At 37.7% G+C, this 16360-nt stretch overlaps 1 protein-coding gene across 3 annotated transcripts in view; it reads right to left on the bottom strand.

Annotated features, from left to right (window-relative positions):
* Positions 1–1012: 1012 nt before the first annotated feature.
* STK33 (serine/threonine kinase 33) overlaps positions 1013–16360 on the bottom strand; it is an 84691-nt gene continuing 69343 nt past the window's right edge. For all 3 annotated transcript variants that reach the window (XM_039538828.1, XM_039538831.1, XM_039538830.1), the window contains exons 10-14: positions 15280–15392; positions 14920–15005; positions 4791–5036; positions 3285–3368; positions 1013–1846 (exon numbers count right to left, since the gene is read on the bottom strand). In XM_039538828.1, the coding sequence (XP_039394762.1) occupies positions 1679–1846; positions 3285–3368; positions 4791–5036; positions 14920–15005; positions 15280–15392 (697 nt within the window). In that variant the 3' untranslated portion in view covers positions 1013–1678. The remainder of the gene's footprint in view (positions 1847–3284; positions 3369–4790; positions 5037–14919; positions 15006–15279; positions 15393–16360) is intronic.

The following is a 16360-nucleotide window of genomic DNA, read 5'->3' as shown; positions in this document are numbered from 1 at the left end:
GCAGCTATGCAACTACTGTGATCAGGTAGGACTGACCTGAGGTTGGCTAATGATGCAGCCACAGCTCTAACAGAGTGAGTTCCGACATGCCCTTCAAGTGACTGTCTCACTAAAGGAAAAGAATGAGCAATGCGAGTTAATAGCCAACAAGAGATAGGTCAGATTGTGGCCTAAAGAACTAACACGTTGGTGTCATGAGACTCAGAAATCCGGATGGACTTTGTAAGAGGCTTTGTTCGCTTCAAATAAAAACAGAGACTGTTAGATCCAGTATGTGGAACAGGGCTTTGCTGAGACAACCAAGACTGCATAGGAAAAATACTGGAAGGGCTGCCTGGTTAAAGTGATATTCTGATGAATATAGAAATTTATACTCTTATCAAATTTAGTACAGTCTGGAGAATTTACATCCTTGAACTCATTCTATGTCGTAAGATAAAAACAACAACCAGAAGATTAACACTCCATCTAAGGTACTTAAACAAGCAGGATCTATCTATAGGCTTCAGAGAGAATTTGAGTGGTTTTTCATTGTGTTGATATTGAATGATTCAAAAGAGATTTTAACGGATTTATCATAAAATGTTTTTTTTAAATGTCCAGATTCCTGCACAATCTGTTTGAATTTTATAAGATTATTTATGACCCAAATAGAAACAGGTGAAAAAGTGTGACATCTAGGTTCTGACAAGAACAAAAGAAACTCAAGTATTTTTGTGGGAAATAAGAGAAAAAAATCTATTTGGTTCCCAATACACAGTGAACGTCCTGAGCATAAGTGATTGAATAACTTGTAATATAAAGTTTTAACTAACCAAGACTTTGTATAGTTTGCTCCCCCAGTGGAACAATGTGAAGGTCTACAGGTGAGTCTTACCTTCAGAGAGAGGCACTGAGTTTTGAACAATAGAATACATTCTTATTTTACACAAATGCACAACAAGCCTTAGCTTAACAGCACACTTCACTGTCCTTTTGAATATTAAGATAAATTACCATGTAAAGGCCATTATTCTAACATCTGCTTTTATTTAAGTATTTCATCAACACATCAGAAGTTTATCATCAAGAACCAAGCAATTTCATCATATTTCAAAAATACATCTCCCATTTGTCAAGTTTAAAATAAGTTTTGTAAGCAATCTACAGTGACCTAAAATAGCAGTAACAAATGTCATTGACCCAAGTATTTGTGCTGTAATGCCTAGAGAAATTTTATAAGCAGTTTCCTAGAAAATTCTTATAGTGCAAAGGGCACAATGTTATTAGGAACCCCCCATTACAGGTTCTGGCCTCTCATTTTTTCCTCATATATGTTTGTGACAAAACTAACGAATCTAAAGTAAAACATAGCAAGTGGATTCATATTAGTGAGCTACTCACATGCACAGTGCCTGCTAGTGTAGAACAAATAAGTTACATACCTATTTAGACAATTTGATAATCTGCAGTCTGACAACAATACTATCACTGGATGTCCTCTTACAGGTTAGGAGTTCACACTGCTTTGGAATCTTCTTCAGTGTTAGAGGAAAGCCAGAGCTTTCTGCTGATTACAGGGCTCAGGGGAGCATAAAGGTTAACAGTTCAGGATGTACTTGTCCATTTTTATGCAGTGTCCTCACTTTGGCACAAGTAAGTTGCCCCATCTGTATGTTGTTCAAAGTTGATAGAAACCCTATGATTTCTTTTTGGTTCTAAGTATGGTAGCAGGTTTTGGTATGTTTTTATTTCCCACTCCTTGGCTTGACGACACAGAGGACTTTTCGGTCTCTCCCTTCCTTTCTTGACTGTCTTGATTTCGCCTTGAATTTGACACTGGAGATACTGACCTACCTGCAGAGGACTATAATTAAAAAAGAAGTTTAATATATATGTGTTTTTATGTTAATGAAATAATGGTAGACATCATAGTACAAAAAGCAGATGAGTTATGTAGTGGTTCCATGCCAGTATTATTCTACAGCAATGTAAGGTATAAAAAAGTAGTTAAAGACAGTAAAGGACATTATAAAGTGCAAGAGAAGCTAATCTATGAAAAATGCAATTCTTATCTTCTTCTATGATATACTTGCACAGCTTTCATTCCACTAATCTAAAATCCCATGCTTTGAGGACAACACTACATTCCTAATACCTGTTTAGGACTACTTACATCCAACTGTAATTATCTGATATTAGTCTTCATTAGCCAGACTTCTGTACCAAGATTTATGATTTCAAGGAATATAATAATCACTATTATTGTTATTCAATTATCATAACAATCCAAATACATTTTAAAGCTCTTACCTTTATCCTTTATAAATGTGTAATTAGGACTATTTTTTCTGTTCTGGGTCTTGATTAAAACTTGGCCAGTGCATGAGCGTACCAATACTCTTTAGTTCACCAAGTCTTATTCTCTAATTTCCAGGTTTCTCATCTAACTAGAACTGATTTTTTAAAAAACCTGCTAAACCGATAAAGCAGTCAACAGCCGTCCCATAAATCTCAATCGTTTTACTTTTTACTTTCTGACAAAGTGCAGTTAACTATTGTAAGAGCACTCCTTGGGCCAGAGTCTCAGCTAGTCTGAATCAGCTGATGACTTCAATGGAATGATGCCAATTTACACCAGCTGAGGAACTAGCCCTTAATGTTTATCTTTATAAATTTTAATTTTTTCTTCTGCAAAAATCTCATCCTTCACTCACTTGTGCTGTATCCTTTTTAAGTCAAAGAAACGTTAACATAGAAACATTTTTTTTAACAGGGATTTATATAAAAAATAGAAATAATATAAACATTTTTAAATATGAAACTAAACAAACAGCAGGTCTACACAAACAGCAATGGAGCAATAGTCCTCTGGGGATATTTCAAAAAGCTCTCAGAGAGCCAGCTGGAAAAGCCTCAGCAAGAGGTTTCTCTGAGTGTAGACAAGCCCATAGATAACATAGGATTTACCACAAAAATTTAAAAAACTAGGTGCTTCTTTAGGAATCCATACCTAGGAACCTACAAGTGGCCTGATTTTCCAAGATGTTAGGCACCCAAACTACCACTGATTTCAATGGGAGATGGTAGGTCTTCAAGCACTTTTGTTTCATAACAGAAATCGATTGTAAATCTTATCGCAAAACAGTATTTTAAAAAGTGAATAAGAACTCACCTGTCTCTAGTTAAACACTATTTTTTCTCTTATTCTAAAAGTGTCTTAAAATAAAATGTCAGCAAAGAAAACATAAAACTAAGTAAAGCTGAAGAAAATTGGAAAAAAGTGTTTCTGAGAGAACACTTACAGCAATGGATGGCTTGGGGGTTATACTCTTCTTTTTAAGTGTCCCATTTGGTAAAGCACTCGAGTTATTTTTTTTCTTGTTGACCTGTGAAAGAAAAATTAAGTGGTTGGAGTAAGTATACTTAGGAGGCTAGAAAAGGGCCTACAATATGTCTACACTGTGATAAAAGACCTGGGCTGGAGCCTGGGCTCTGAAACTGGTACCACACACTTTTTAATCATAGACACACTGGATAGCCTCAAACACAGCTCTTTTGAGAACCTTTTATATACATTTTTTACTTGCAAGTTTACCATCAGTAAACTTCGTACACAGCTCAGCTCTTCTGTGTGTGTTAAGCACACCTTTCCCTTATGGCAAAATCCAGTTCCTTCCTCCAGTGGGGACCCCAGATCAAATGGTCTTGGGAATAGTTCCACTGTATGGAAAAGAGGGGGTTAGCATTTGGGGAGCCCAGCTCTGCATAGCTTGTGTCTCTAGGCAGTTGGTTTGGAGGAACATGGTGATCCTGAGGAGTGTGTACTTCTCAAATCCACAAGGCATTGCCATCACCCCTCTTCCCCCACTGCAGCAGGGGCGAAGTAGCAGTAGGAGCTACTACAGTTTCAGCTGAGGAACAGCTCTGCAGTTTGAGTGAGGAGCTATGCAAAGTCCAGTTATTCAGGACTTCTAATTCAAACAAGAATATTCTGCTCTGATATAGTCCCAGCATTGCAGCTCCATATCCAAGGCTGATTCTCTGCTAAGTGGAACCATTTCCAGAGCAGGCACCATCCTGTATAACAGTGAAGACTTCAACATAATGCACAGGAACAGTCTGCATTTTGATCAATAAATCTCAGATACAGAGGTCATAGCTAATGCAGAACTACCAGCATTTGCATTATGGCTTTTAGTCTCTTCAGGCCAGGGATTCAGCTGCATGCTATGAAAATTCAATATTTTAAGCAACAAATCATCTGAGAAGTCAAAGCAATGCTTATTATAAGCATTATACCTTGGACTTCACTATGTCACTAGTGGTTTATACATGTGTTGCTTGTGAACTATTGTTTACCTTTTCCCTCACTTCCCCCAGGATGGTTTCTTGTTACTCTGACTTACAGAATGCAGAAGGAATGTGGAAGAAAAGAATGGAGTGTCCATCAGAGATTCTTCCTCATCTGCCCATATCAGTTTCTTAATATTCTATTCCTTTTCTGTTAAGTTTCTGCACACACGCCAGCTTAAGGGAGTGAACAGGAGCAATAGATTCTTAAGGAATTGGTATTCTGAGTCAGTCTGGCTTTGTTTCTCTTCAGAGGGTAATTGTATAGTACACAGCTCATCCTGTATCCTGGTATTTATTCAGATTCTGTACCCTATGTATAAATCTTTCACTAGGTTCCAGCGATCCTCTATGGAACTAGGTCATGTTCACCATTCCTTACCTTACCGATGTATTGCCCCCTAATAATACTTAGCACTTACATAGTGTTTTATTTGTTCAGAGTATTGCACATATACCTGTTTTGTTGGTGTACAGGGTTTGCTGCTCCCACTCTCTGTTTCAGTTTCTGCACCAACCTCTGAGTTGCCATTGCTGTTAACAGGACTTTCCTGCTCTTCAATCATGTTATCCTGATTCAATGCAGTAGATGGACTATTCAGTTCTTCTTCCACATTGCAAACTTCACCAATGTCCAGGTTGTTATTCCATTCCTTCATCAGCTCTAGGACATTAAATGGTCTCTGGACAATATGTGTTTCACCCTACATGGTAACAATTGGTTGTGGTTTTTTTTCACTTATTGACTCTAGAACACACATTAGAAAATTTAACACCAAAGTAATTTGCCTATTTACTGTAAGCTCTATAACTGAAAACACACGTTTTTGTATTGCTTTCTACCTGACTGAGATCCCAAATACAGTAAATAAATGCCAGAATGTCTTCTATTTAATACTACTATGACACTGTTTTCTCAAGAGAGGGGTATGGTTTGAACCTCACCCACCTCAATGCAAGCAAAATATTAGGACCAGAAACAAACAGTAGAGCCTGAACTCCTATGGAACCTCCACAAAGAGTGCGGGAACTTCTATGGGGTCGGAGGAAACAGTGCTGTGGAGCAGCACTGCCCCTTTTTAGATCCTTCAGGCTCTTGTTCCCTCTGCTCAGGCAGGCAGAGGAGACTATAGAAACCTAAATAATTATTCTATTTACCATCACTTCACCTTGCTTGTGCAACTTTGTAAAGCCTATACCATTCATTCATACATTCTCTCTCTCTGTGTTGTGATTCTAAAAGTTTGGAGAGAAGTTCAAATGTATGACGTGTGCAAGGCAGGTTTGCTTTGAAGAGTAAAATTTGTCTCTGTTTTTGAAAGGAGTTCTAATAATAAATAATACTCTGTACATATACCACCTGTCTTTTAAGAATCTCAGTTTTACTAGCATTAATTGGAAATACAGAGTTGTTGTGTAGTTTATCTCCTCTGAACAGATAGGTAAACTGAGGCACAGAGCATGTGATTTGTCCAAAGTCATATAGTGAATCAATGGCAGAGTAAGAAGTAGAATACATGAATCCTTACTCCAAGTCCTCAATCTAATTGCTAGACACAATATGTCAATTAAGAGTTCTGATTAAGACTTTATCTTTTTATACTTGAGTGATAGTGCCTGGAATGAATTTCTTTTGTGTGAAATAGGGCACATGTGCAGAGTAAACTAGGAATGGATTCATTTACTTAAATCTGCAATTAAATGTGGGCAAAATGGATGGCACAGACACTAAACTAACTACCTCATTTGCAGGCACAATCAGGCAGTTAAATATGTAAGTACATTGAATTGTACCCACAAAATCAGGCTGAGTTTAGGTCTTTTAAAAAAAAAATCTAGGCCTTAAAGAGCTCCAGTTAATTATACAGCACATAAAGAGAAGTGAGAGTTTGTATTCTGACAATTTTTAAGAAAGTGGAATCATTTAAGTTAATTGTCTGTGTTGGCTCATTTGAACACCTGTTGAGTTTAATTGGCTAGCATCTGGTGCTAATTGTGGGTAAAGAGAGTCGTGGATTACTAATTGGCTGTCTTTACATTGTTTCATTTTCTTTTGTCTTCCTTTTCAGCTTTTTCTGTTCGGGTTTTAAGAGCGTGTGTTTCTGTAAGATTCAAGACACAAAATGAAGAGATGTCCAGTTATTTGTGAATAATGTAAGATGCGGTATTTCCTCCATGAAGACACCCAGCACATATCTAGAAGGACACACAGTTTCAGCTTAGTGAGTACCACTAGACTGCTGATCTTAAAAGCCAACTTGCCCCACTACAGAAAACTCAGGAAAATTAAAAGTTCATCAGTGAGAATTTTCAAGAGGAAGCAGAGAGGTCTGGAGAATGTTGATCAGAAACCACAGTGGGAGATAAAATCTGGGTTACAGTAAAAAGAATGAGTCACGGATATAACCAGGACTAACAATTTCACTAAATGCTTTTCAGTTTAACTGGTTCTGTGAACCTGAGATTTAAAAGGAACAAAAACTCCCCTCGAAAACCATTAACACATTGAAAAATACACTTCTGCACACAATCAGGGCAACAGAACTGGGCACAAGAAAAGGCAATGGCAGAAAGGAACTCAATAGTTCAAAATATAGGCTCTGACCCTCTGATGATAAAAAGTGCCACATATCTGCAGCAAGTTCTGAGTTCCCTTCATTCCTATAAGACTTCAAGTCATTAGGAGTTAACGCAGGGCAGCACTTCTTTGGATGAAAATATGGGGGAAGCCATGACTGAGTCTTTATAAGGAAACAAACTGCGTATTGCCAGGGTAGCACTCAAGCACAGGCAAAGTCCTGTCAGCTGTTGAGAAAGAGCCTGTCTTGAGTCACATTATAGAAATAACAGTGGAGTCTTCAAATCAGGTTGGAGATGTAGTAAGTTGAAGAAAAAGATGTCTAAATGCTACTGACACCATGAGGAAAGTTGACAGAGGCAGCTAAAAACTTTAAATAGATTGATAAATATGGTGAACCCTGAGGAATTTTAGGGTTAAGAAGCTATGGAGCATTTTTTTTTAAATAACTAACAGAATAACGGTATAACCAAGCATGGGGGAGCAAGAATGTTGCCTCGCACATACTTAATGTGACAAAAACACTCATTTTTATGATTTTCCATTCAGAGTGAAGTGAGAGACAATGATTAGCTAAGAGAACTCTGACTACATCTGTCAATATATAAGAGATATGTTAATTAAAAAGGAAGCAGGAGCTTCTCACCCACAGCAAATGCAATATAAACATAAAATAACTAACATGGGATAAACTTGCAAGGACAGCAGTAAAATCAACTAGCAAACGTAGTTCATAAAAGCAGAAGGGAAAGTAACTGGAAAAATTATTGTAGAGAGCACTGTACAACTGCTTCTCTTCTTGAAATGTGTTATTAATAAAATACACTATTTTGCGTCTAGTGGAAAAATGTGGAAACCAAGTTCTGAACTCAGTTGTAGCATAAAAGATGTCTGTGAGAGACCAACTCCCATCTCTGTTTTAAATGCTTTGACCTTCATCACTCTTTTCAAATGCATGCTCTATAGAATCACAGAAGTCACAGGGTTAAAATGATTGTCAGATGGGTCATTTAGTCTCTCTGTAAGCTGGTGAGCTATCTCAGCATCCCAGGAAAGAACTAGTGCCATGCCTGAGTCTATTGCAGGTGTCTGCTTCCAGGCACAATTTATTGTTCAAACACAAAACTCGTAACACTAAAACAAAGCAATTTCCCTGACCAACACAGGATGCAGTCCCCAGAGACTTTCCCCTGGCATCTCTCAGCCCCCAGAAAAAGGACATACCTTTTCCTTAAATACCTGGTTGGGCTATGTGACAGAAAGGTAGTCCTCATCCCTTTCCTGGACATTTTACCCTGTCACATCACTCCTTTGCATTTTTCCAGAACTGATAATGTCATGATCATTATTCCTGATAGAGATGGATCAAGTCTAGTAGTAAGTATCAGTAATAATGGCAATTCCACCAACTCCCTTGGGCAATCTGTCCCATTAGCTAAGCTGTTTTATTATTTAAGTTTTCCCACTTCATTTTTTGTTATGTTCTCTTTAAGTATTATGTAATTCATTATTGGTCTCTGTCCATCTGTCTAGCATCCATTTGATATATATAGAGAGGTTTTTTTTTTAAACCCAGCATTTTGTCACCTCCTTCTGATCTGCTGTTTATTTGATATAATTGTCTGTTTTCATCATCTTAAACTCTGTTAGGACTTTAATATCTGCTCTAATTGCAGACATTGTTCTTTCTTTCTTGGCTATGGAAGCCTTTGTACCTTTTTGTCTGTGTCTTCAGAGGTGGCCTTTCCACTTGGGTTATACATTTTCCATCTTTCCAACCTCAGCTATTTACCATCCCCATCCCACTGGGGATTTTTCCAGTGGCTCTAGGTCATCTCGCTACCATTTCCACATTTCATCTCTCTGCCACTCCCATGCACCAGAAGGGAGTCCACAGAGAGTTGTGCTTTGTGGCACAGAAGCCGGGTGGGCCTCCTGTGGTGCCTCCACATCCTGTTTCCTGTGCAACAGAAGCACACAGGTTCCAAATGTGTTCAGGACGGTCTGCAGCTGCGACGCGTGGGGAGGAAGACAGGACTAAGGACAATAAAACACTAATGTTTTTCCTTTGGTTATTTAATGAAGGGAGTGACTTCTCTGTAGGGCCCTGATTCAGCAGTCCCTCCCTATTTAGCTAAGCACTTAGCCTGGAATTTTAAAGGTATATATTCATGCATTCCAAGGCCAGAAGGGACCACTGTGAGCTTCCAGTATGATCTCCTAAATAATACAGGCCATAAAATAGCCCCAAAATAATTCCTAGGGAATAACATCCAATCTTGATTTAAAAATTGCCAGTGATGAACCCTTGGTAAACTGTCCCATTGGTTAATTACTCTTATGTTAAAAGTGTATGCCTTACTTCCAGTCTGAATTTGTTCAGCTTCAACTACCAGTCATTGGTTCATGTTATATCTTTCTCTGCTAGATTGAAAGAGCCCATTTTTAAATATTTGTTCCCCAAGTAGGTACTTATAGACTGTAATCGGGTCGCCTCTTAACCTTCTCTTTTAAACTAAATGGATTGAGCACCTTGAGTCTATCACAGGGGTCGGCAACCTTTCAGAAGTGCTGTGCTGAGTCTCATAGACTCATAGACTTTAAGGTCAGAAGGGACCATTATGATCATCTAGTCTTCATTTATTCACTCTAATTTAAAGTTTTGCGTGCCAATAATACATTTTAACATTTTTAGAAGGTCTCTTTCTATAAGTCTATAATATATAACTAAACTATTGTTGTATATAAAGTAAATAAGGTTTTTAAAATGTTTAAGAGGCTTCATTTAAAATTACATTAAAATGCAGAGCCCCTGGACGGGTGGCCAGGACCCGGGCAGTGTGAATGCCGCTGAAAATCGGCTCGCGTGCTGCCTTTGGCACCTGTGCCATAGGTTGCCTACCCCTGGTCTATCACAATAAAGGATGTTTTCTAATCCTTTAATCATTCTTGTGGCTCTTCTCTGAACCGTTTCCAATTTATCAACATCCTTCTTGAATTGTGGGCATCAGAACTAAACACACTATTCCAGCAATGATTGCACCAGTGTAAAATACAGAGGTAAAATAACCTCTCTACTCCTACTCGAGATTCCCCTGTTTTTGCATCCCAGGACTGCATTAGTTCTTTTGGCCTCATTGTAACATCGGGAGCTCATATTCGGCTGACTATCCACCACAATCACCAAATCTTTTTCAGATTCACTGTTTCGCAGGATAGAGTCCGTTGTGCTGGAAGTGTGACCAACATTCTTTGTTCCTAAATGTATATATTTGCATTTAGCCGTATTAAAACACATACTGTTTGCTTGTGCCCAGTTTACCAAGTGACCCAGATGGCTCTGAATCAGTGACCTGTCATCTTTATTATTTACCACTCCCCCAATTTTTGGGTCAATTGAAAACTTTATCAGTGATGATGTTGTGTGTTCTTTCAGGTCATTGACAAAAATGTTAAGGATAGGGCCAAGAAACAATCCCTGTGCGACCTACTAGAAAAAGACCTGCTTGGTGACGATTCCTCCTTTACAATTAATTTTGAAACCTATCAGTTAGCCAGTTTTTAATTCACTAAATGTGTGTCAGGTTAATTTTATATCCTTCTTCTTTTTTAATCAAAATGTTGTGAATTCAAATGCCTTACAGAAGTCTTAATATACTACATTAACACTATTATCTTTAGCAACCAAATGTATAATCTCATAAAAAATATCCTGTTAGATTGAGAGGATCTATTTTCCATAAACCCATGGTGATTTACATTAATTACATTACCCTTCTTTAATTCTTTACTAATTGAGTCACATATAAGTCACTCCATTATTTTGCCTGGGATCAATGCCAGGCTGACAGATCTACAATTACCCTGGTCATCTCATTTACCCTTTTTAAAAATTGGTACACAGTTAGTTTTTTTACAGTCTTCTGGAACTTCCCCAGTACTCCATGATTTATAGAAAATCAATATTAATGGTCTGGTGAGCGCCTCAGCCAGCTCTTTTAAAACTCTTGAATCTGGACCTGCTGATTTAGAAAGCTTAGAAGCTTTAGTAGCTTCTGTTTAACATCCTCCAGAGATACTAGTGGAACGGAAAAAGTGTTATCACCATATGATGAGACTATATCATCTGTTTCTTCCCAAATAAAGAACAGGAATATTTATTAAACAACTCTGCATTTTCTGTATTATTATTTATAAATCTACCATTTCCATGGACCAATATCATTGCCGGGATTATTTTTGTACCTAAACTATTTAAAAAACTTGTTTAGTCATTGTTCTGCTCAGTGTTGCAAAAACTAGCTGATTTTGGAGACTAAGTCTCGTTGAATGTCAATATGATTTAGGCTCCTAAATCACTTTTGAAGCTCAGAGTTAGGCTCCTAAGGCAGTTAAATGCATTAATTGCCTTGGGAAAGCCACAATTTCTTTGTGGCTCAATTTGCCCATCTATATAATACAAATAAATAATACCAATCTACTTTACAGGAATGTTGTACGAGTGAATCAGTTACGACCTGATCCTTTAGCTTCCTTTCTGAGGCAATGCATAAATACATTTAAAAATCTGGGCTTTATGGCATTGTATAATTTTAGGAACATGCTTAAATGCCATTGACTTAAATGGGAGTGAAGCACGCCTTTATGTAATCTGCAGAACAGGGATGGGTTTAAGTATGTGCTTAAATGTTTTGCAGAATTGGGGCCATAGATTAGATAGCAGAGGTTTTTTTAATGAAGGTTGATTTTGAGAAGTTTGTAGCCAAAAGAAATGAAAAATCTCATTGTGTGTGTGGAAGTTTATACTCAGAAAAATGCTGTGCCTCCTGGTTCTGCGTCAAGCAAGATAATGTACTGGTAATTTCACCACAGAAAAATTGTATCACAGCACCAGAAAATGATAAAACATTCAAACTGTGGAAGAGTTCACCTTCAACAGTGCTCACAGACTGTACCAAAAAAAAAAAAAAACACATTAATAGCAGGGGAAAATCCAAACCCCTTGTCTGAAAGGAAACAGCACCCTCTGCCAGTCTCAGTGCTGAGAAAACACCTCAGACATTCTCATAGTGGACAGTGAAGCAAAAAAGAGATGTAGTACCTTCGAGCTTAAAATATACAGTACTAGATAGAAAGGAAATGGAATATAGGTTATTTGCAAATATCAAGGTTGAACAGTTGATAGGAAATTATAGGATTGCACTAAACTATGCACATAATAATAAACTATATTGGTTCTAAAAATTCCTAAAGAGAATTATATCGACGATGTGCAAAATATAAGGTACCAGCAGATCCTTTAAACACAACATCCTAGTTGCCATACAACTATTCTCCTTCATCTGACCTTAACAAGATTCCTCTATTCTGGTCTCTTTTTTTGCCTATTTTTTCAGATGATGAAAAGGGAAAGTGAAAAGGGTTGGGAAAAGCAGCAAAATGGTGTATATCAAAAATAATCAAAACTAGAAATAAAATTGTATTAATAAGTATTTGTACATAATTAATTAATCAGCAATCCTTTGCACAGCCCACAGCCAAACTACATATCGTCTGAAACAGACAACAGATAAACTTCTGTGATAATTACTATCTAAAATTGGTTTTGAGGTTTGCTGATTTAACTGTAAATGCAATGTAATTCTACAGTGAATTTTGTTTATTATTTTGCCACATTTATCTTTGACGTGTCTCTTTCTGGTATGCAGGATAACTTGTGACTGTATAACTTTTGGGTACAGGTGGTTGAGATTTTCTGCTGGGAAATTGTAATGCCAAATGCATTAACTCTTACGCAGGAACTCATGTGTCACTTGGCACCGAGGGGTTAATTTTTAATTTTTTTATGCACTACAAATCTCTACATGATATTGCACTTTCATGTTACCCATCTGGACACTTCAAAAATGCTATCAAAGCACAAGCATGAAGTAGAAACTAGTGGCCTGATTTTCAGTACTGAGCATCTACAACTCCCACTGAAGTTAAACAGGAGCTACAGATCCCTCAGACATCTTAAGGAACACTGAAGACAACACATAAGTAGTATCACTTATCACTGAAAGTCCTCACTTCCTCACTCTACACTCCTTAGCAAATCTAGGGAGTTTCTTATTGGAAACTGAAAAACATTTAACTACTCCTCTTCTAATGCCACAATATCAGAGTCTCATGTACAAGACAACAAATGTTTGGTGCAAATTAAATAAAAAAACAGTTTACTAATAAAAAATAGTTGCAGGACTCAAGTCTGAACAGAGATAGCATATATTCAACAGAAGTCCCATCTAAGTTTAAGTAAACAGCCATGTTAAATGCACCCATTCTTTAAACAGAGTCAGTTAACATGGGTATTTTCTTAGAGGTCAGTTATGCATTCCCACAGCTTAATTTATAAGAGGTGGTAGGAGAGAGATTGCTGTCTGCAGCACTACTGGCTCAAGAGAGTTTTGTCATAAGAGAACAGCTTTACATTATGCTTGGAATCTTGTACCTGGGGTTCTCTTAAATCAGCACATCCCCTGGTCCCCACTTTTCACTACACTCGTCCTTGACAGAGGAGTGATTGTAGATGCCTTCTGTACCTACACTCCCCTGACCAGTGGGCTTCCTTCAGCTGGGGGGTTGTTGTCAGGGTCTGTGATAGCAGAAGCCAATATGATCTTGGGCTAAAAATCCATCGCATTATCTATAAAAATCCAAACTTGACAGAGAATCTGGGTTATTGCCCTGGGCTGAAACTAAATTTGCAGGTGTTGGACACATAATTACTACCAGTAATTATAAAAACAATTTACATGGGGCTTGTTTGTGGAAAATGCACAGCTAGATCTGAGAAAAACTAGTCTCCTACCTACTTTTTAAATGAAAAAGAACACAGTAAATTAAGTCTAGTGTTCGAGAAATATATAGTATGAAAAGAAAAGGTTTATTATGAATTAGAGGAATGTTCTGTTTGAATTTTGTAGCTCCTATACATGATTTACACTAGAACTCCACTAATGTAGTTCAGTAAGCCACAAACCATCAATGAAAGCAGATTTCCAGGTCCACAGTTTACTGACGCACAGAACAGGGAGGTTCTCTTGGTATGTCAAGGCAGAATTAATATAGGTGTCATCACATTTCACAGGCCACTGAGAGAGTGTCAGGGTCAGCCATGGCCCTGCCCCAAGAATTCACATGACAGCAGTTGATTGTCTCTTCTGAGATCTCCCTGCTCAGCTAGAGCAGGGCCATTTTATTGCTGCTGGAGTGGCTCTGTTGTGGCTGAAGGAGTGATGAGAAACTGGTAGCTCATTCTGAGTAATGTAGAGGTGTTCTACTTCCCCTACAGAGCCAATGATTCTTGATAAGCCTCAGGTGCCTCTGTGTCCTCTTAGCATTGAGCCCAGCTGCAAGAGCAAATAAAGATGGCTACCACTACTATTTTGTTGCTATCTCCCCATCTCCATCTCTTCTGCTTGACCTTCCAATGAGCTGCATAATGGGGTGCATGTGTTTTGATAACCACCTCAGTGTTTAATATTCTCATAGTGTAGATGTTCTGCATCACAGTGCAGTGATAACAGAACTTAGGGAATAGGTTTGGAACTCCTAGGTTTTCTTCCTGGCTCTGTAACTCATTTGTCTAGGGAAAGTCACTTTTTCTCTGTGGCTCAATTTGCCCATCTAAAAAACAGGCATAATTATATTGACCAACATTACAGGAATGTTGTGAGATTTAATCAGCTAGGACCTGATTCTGTACTTCCTTATGGAGATGAAACACCCTTTGAAGTCAACATAAATTTGCCTGGGTAAGAAACGCAGTCTCAGGCCCTGGTAAGAAACTAAGGGCCTTATCCAAAGCCCACTGGAGTCAGTGGATATACTCCTACTGACTTCATTGGGAATTGGATCAGACCTAAATAGGAGGGTATGTCTGTTTATTTATTGGAAAGGACAGAGGTGATACAGCAGGCATGGCTGGAACGTCAAAATTCAGTTAGAAAAAACTCAAAACTTACTGTTATCCACAGGTTATCAAGCAATTCATTAGCTGTGATTCGGTGGGCAGGATCTACTCTCAGAAGTAGCTGCAGTACATGTTTAGCTATAAAAAGACACTTTGATAAATTTCATTTCTGTTAATTATAACAAACCCAACACATCTCCCAAATGTCTCTGAGTGCTTTAATTCAGCAGAGAATATCTTACTTATAATGAGATGAAGTTAGTTCATGAAATCATTTCAGTGAATTCTTTTTCTTAGACTCAATTTTACTTTTATGAGAAAATTAGTTAAGGAGATCCAAAATACTGTAATTGTTTGCTGAGTTCATTGTTGTATTATTGGTGTTTGTTTTGTCAGATAGTTTAGTACTTACCAGCCTCACTAACTGTTTGCCAGATTGGATTAATAAAGTGCAGTTCTCCTTTCTTTATTAGTTCAAAAAGTTTTTCTTCTGAGCTTGCTATAAAGGGTGGGTCGCCACATAATCTACAACAAAAGTAAGGTCAATTAATAGATTCTTACCATTGTCCACTGATGGAATAACAGATAAATGATTATAGATAAACTGGACGACTGACGGGATTGTTCCTATAAAAAAGAGTATAAAAAGGGGGACCCTATAGGCCGGGAAGTCCTGTTCTAACAAAGTTAGTATAAAAAAAAATGGAAAAAAAATTAAAAAAAGAAAAAAAGAGTGGGAGTGGGGATGGATTACAGCATAGATGGTGGAGAAGATGGACTGGATGATAAAAAAACAAAGTCACAGATTTCTTGATCTTTTCAAAAAAGAAAGATTCAGATTTTTAGACAAGGAAAATCTTTGGATCTAATATTTTTGATATAATACCTTGATGTTTGATAATTGAAGAAATATTGGTTAAATTGGAAATGAAAATCCAAATGTGGAAAAGGAGGGAGGAGGGAAAGGGAGAAAAGGAAGAGAGAGAGGAGAAGGGGTTGAAGGAGGAGACTGGGGTTGGAGGTTACCAGGAGTTGGGTTGGGTTTATTTGTTTTTTATTCAATCTTATTATTGCTGACCTATTTTGAGTGGAGTATTTGAGGCTGGGAGGTTTGATAAAGTTTATGGATGACACCCAGTAAGGGGGTGCCCAAGTTATAAGTAGGGGATATTCTAATTGGAGATTTAGATGACCTTGTGTTGTGGAGTATTAGTAGTAAGGAGATGAAATTGTATAGTGAGAAGTAGAGGTTATATTTTAAGGGATATTTTATTTAATTTAGTTATAACTTTAGTGGGAATAAAGGGAGAAGTAAGGGAGGAGGAGTCCTGAGGAGGAGGAGGGATGGAGAGAGGATGTAGATGTGATGTGGCGGTGAAAAAAAATAAATGGTTGGTATGTGGTGTCTGGAAGGTTATTAGTAGGTTAGTAAAGGTAGGAGAAGGAGGTATATAGTAAGTTATATAAGGCGTTAGAGTTAGATGTTTAGTTTG

Source organism: Mauremys reevesii, linkage group 4, assembly GCF_016161935.1.
Source record: "Mauremys reevesii isolate NIE-2019 linkage group 4, ASM1616193v1, whole genome shotgun sequence".
NCBI lineage: Eukaryota > Metazoa > Chordata > Testudines > Geoemydidae > Mauremys > Mauremys reevesii.
The sequence above is the reverse complement of the archived record's forward strand: the minus strand, read 5'-3'. Positions and strand labels throughout refer to the sequence as shown.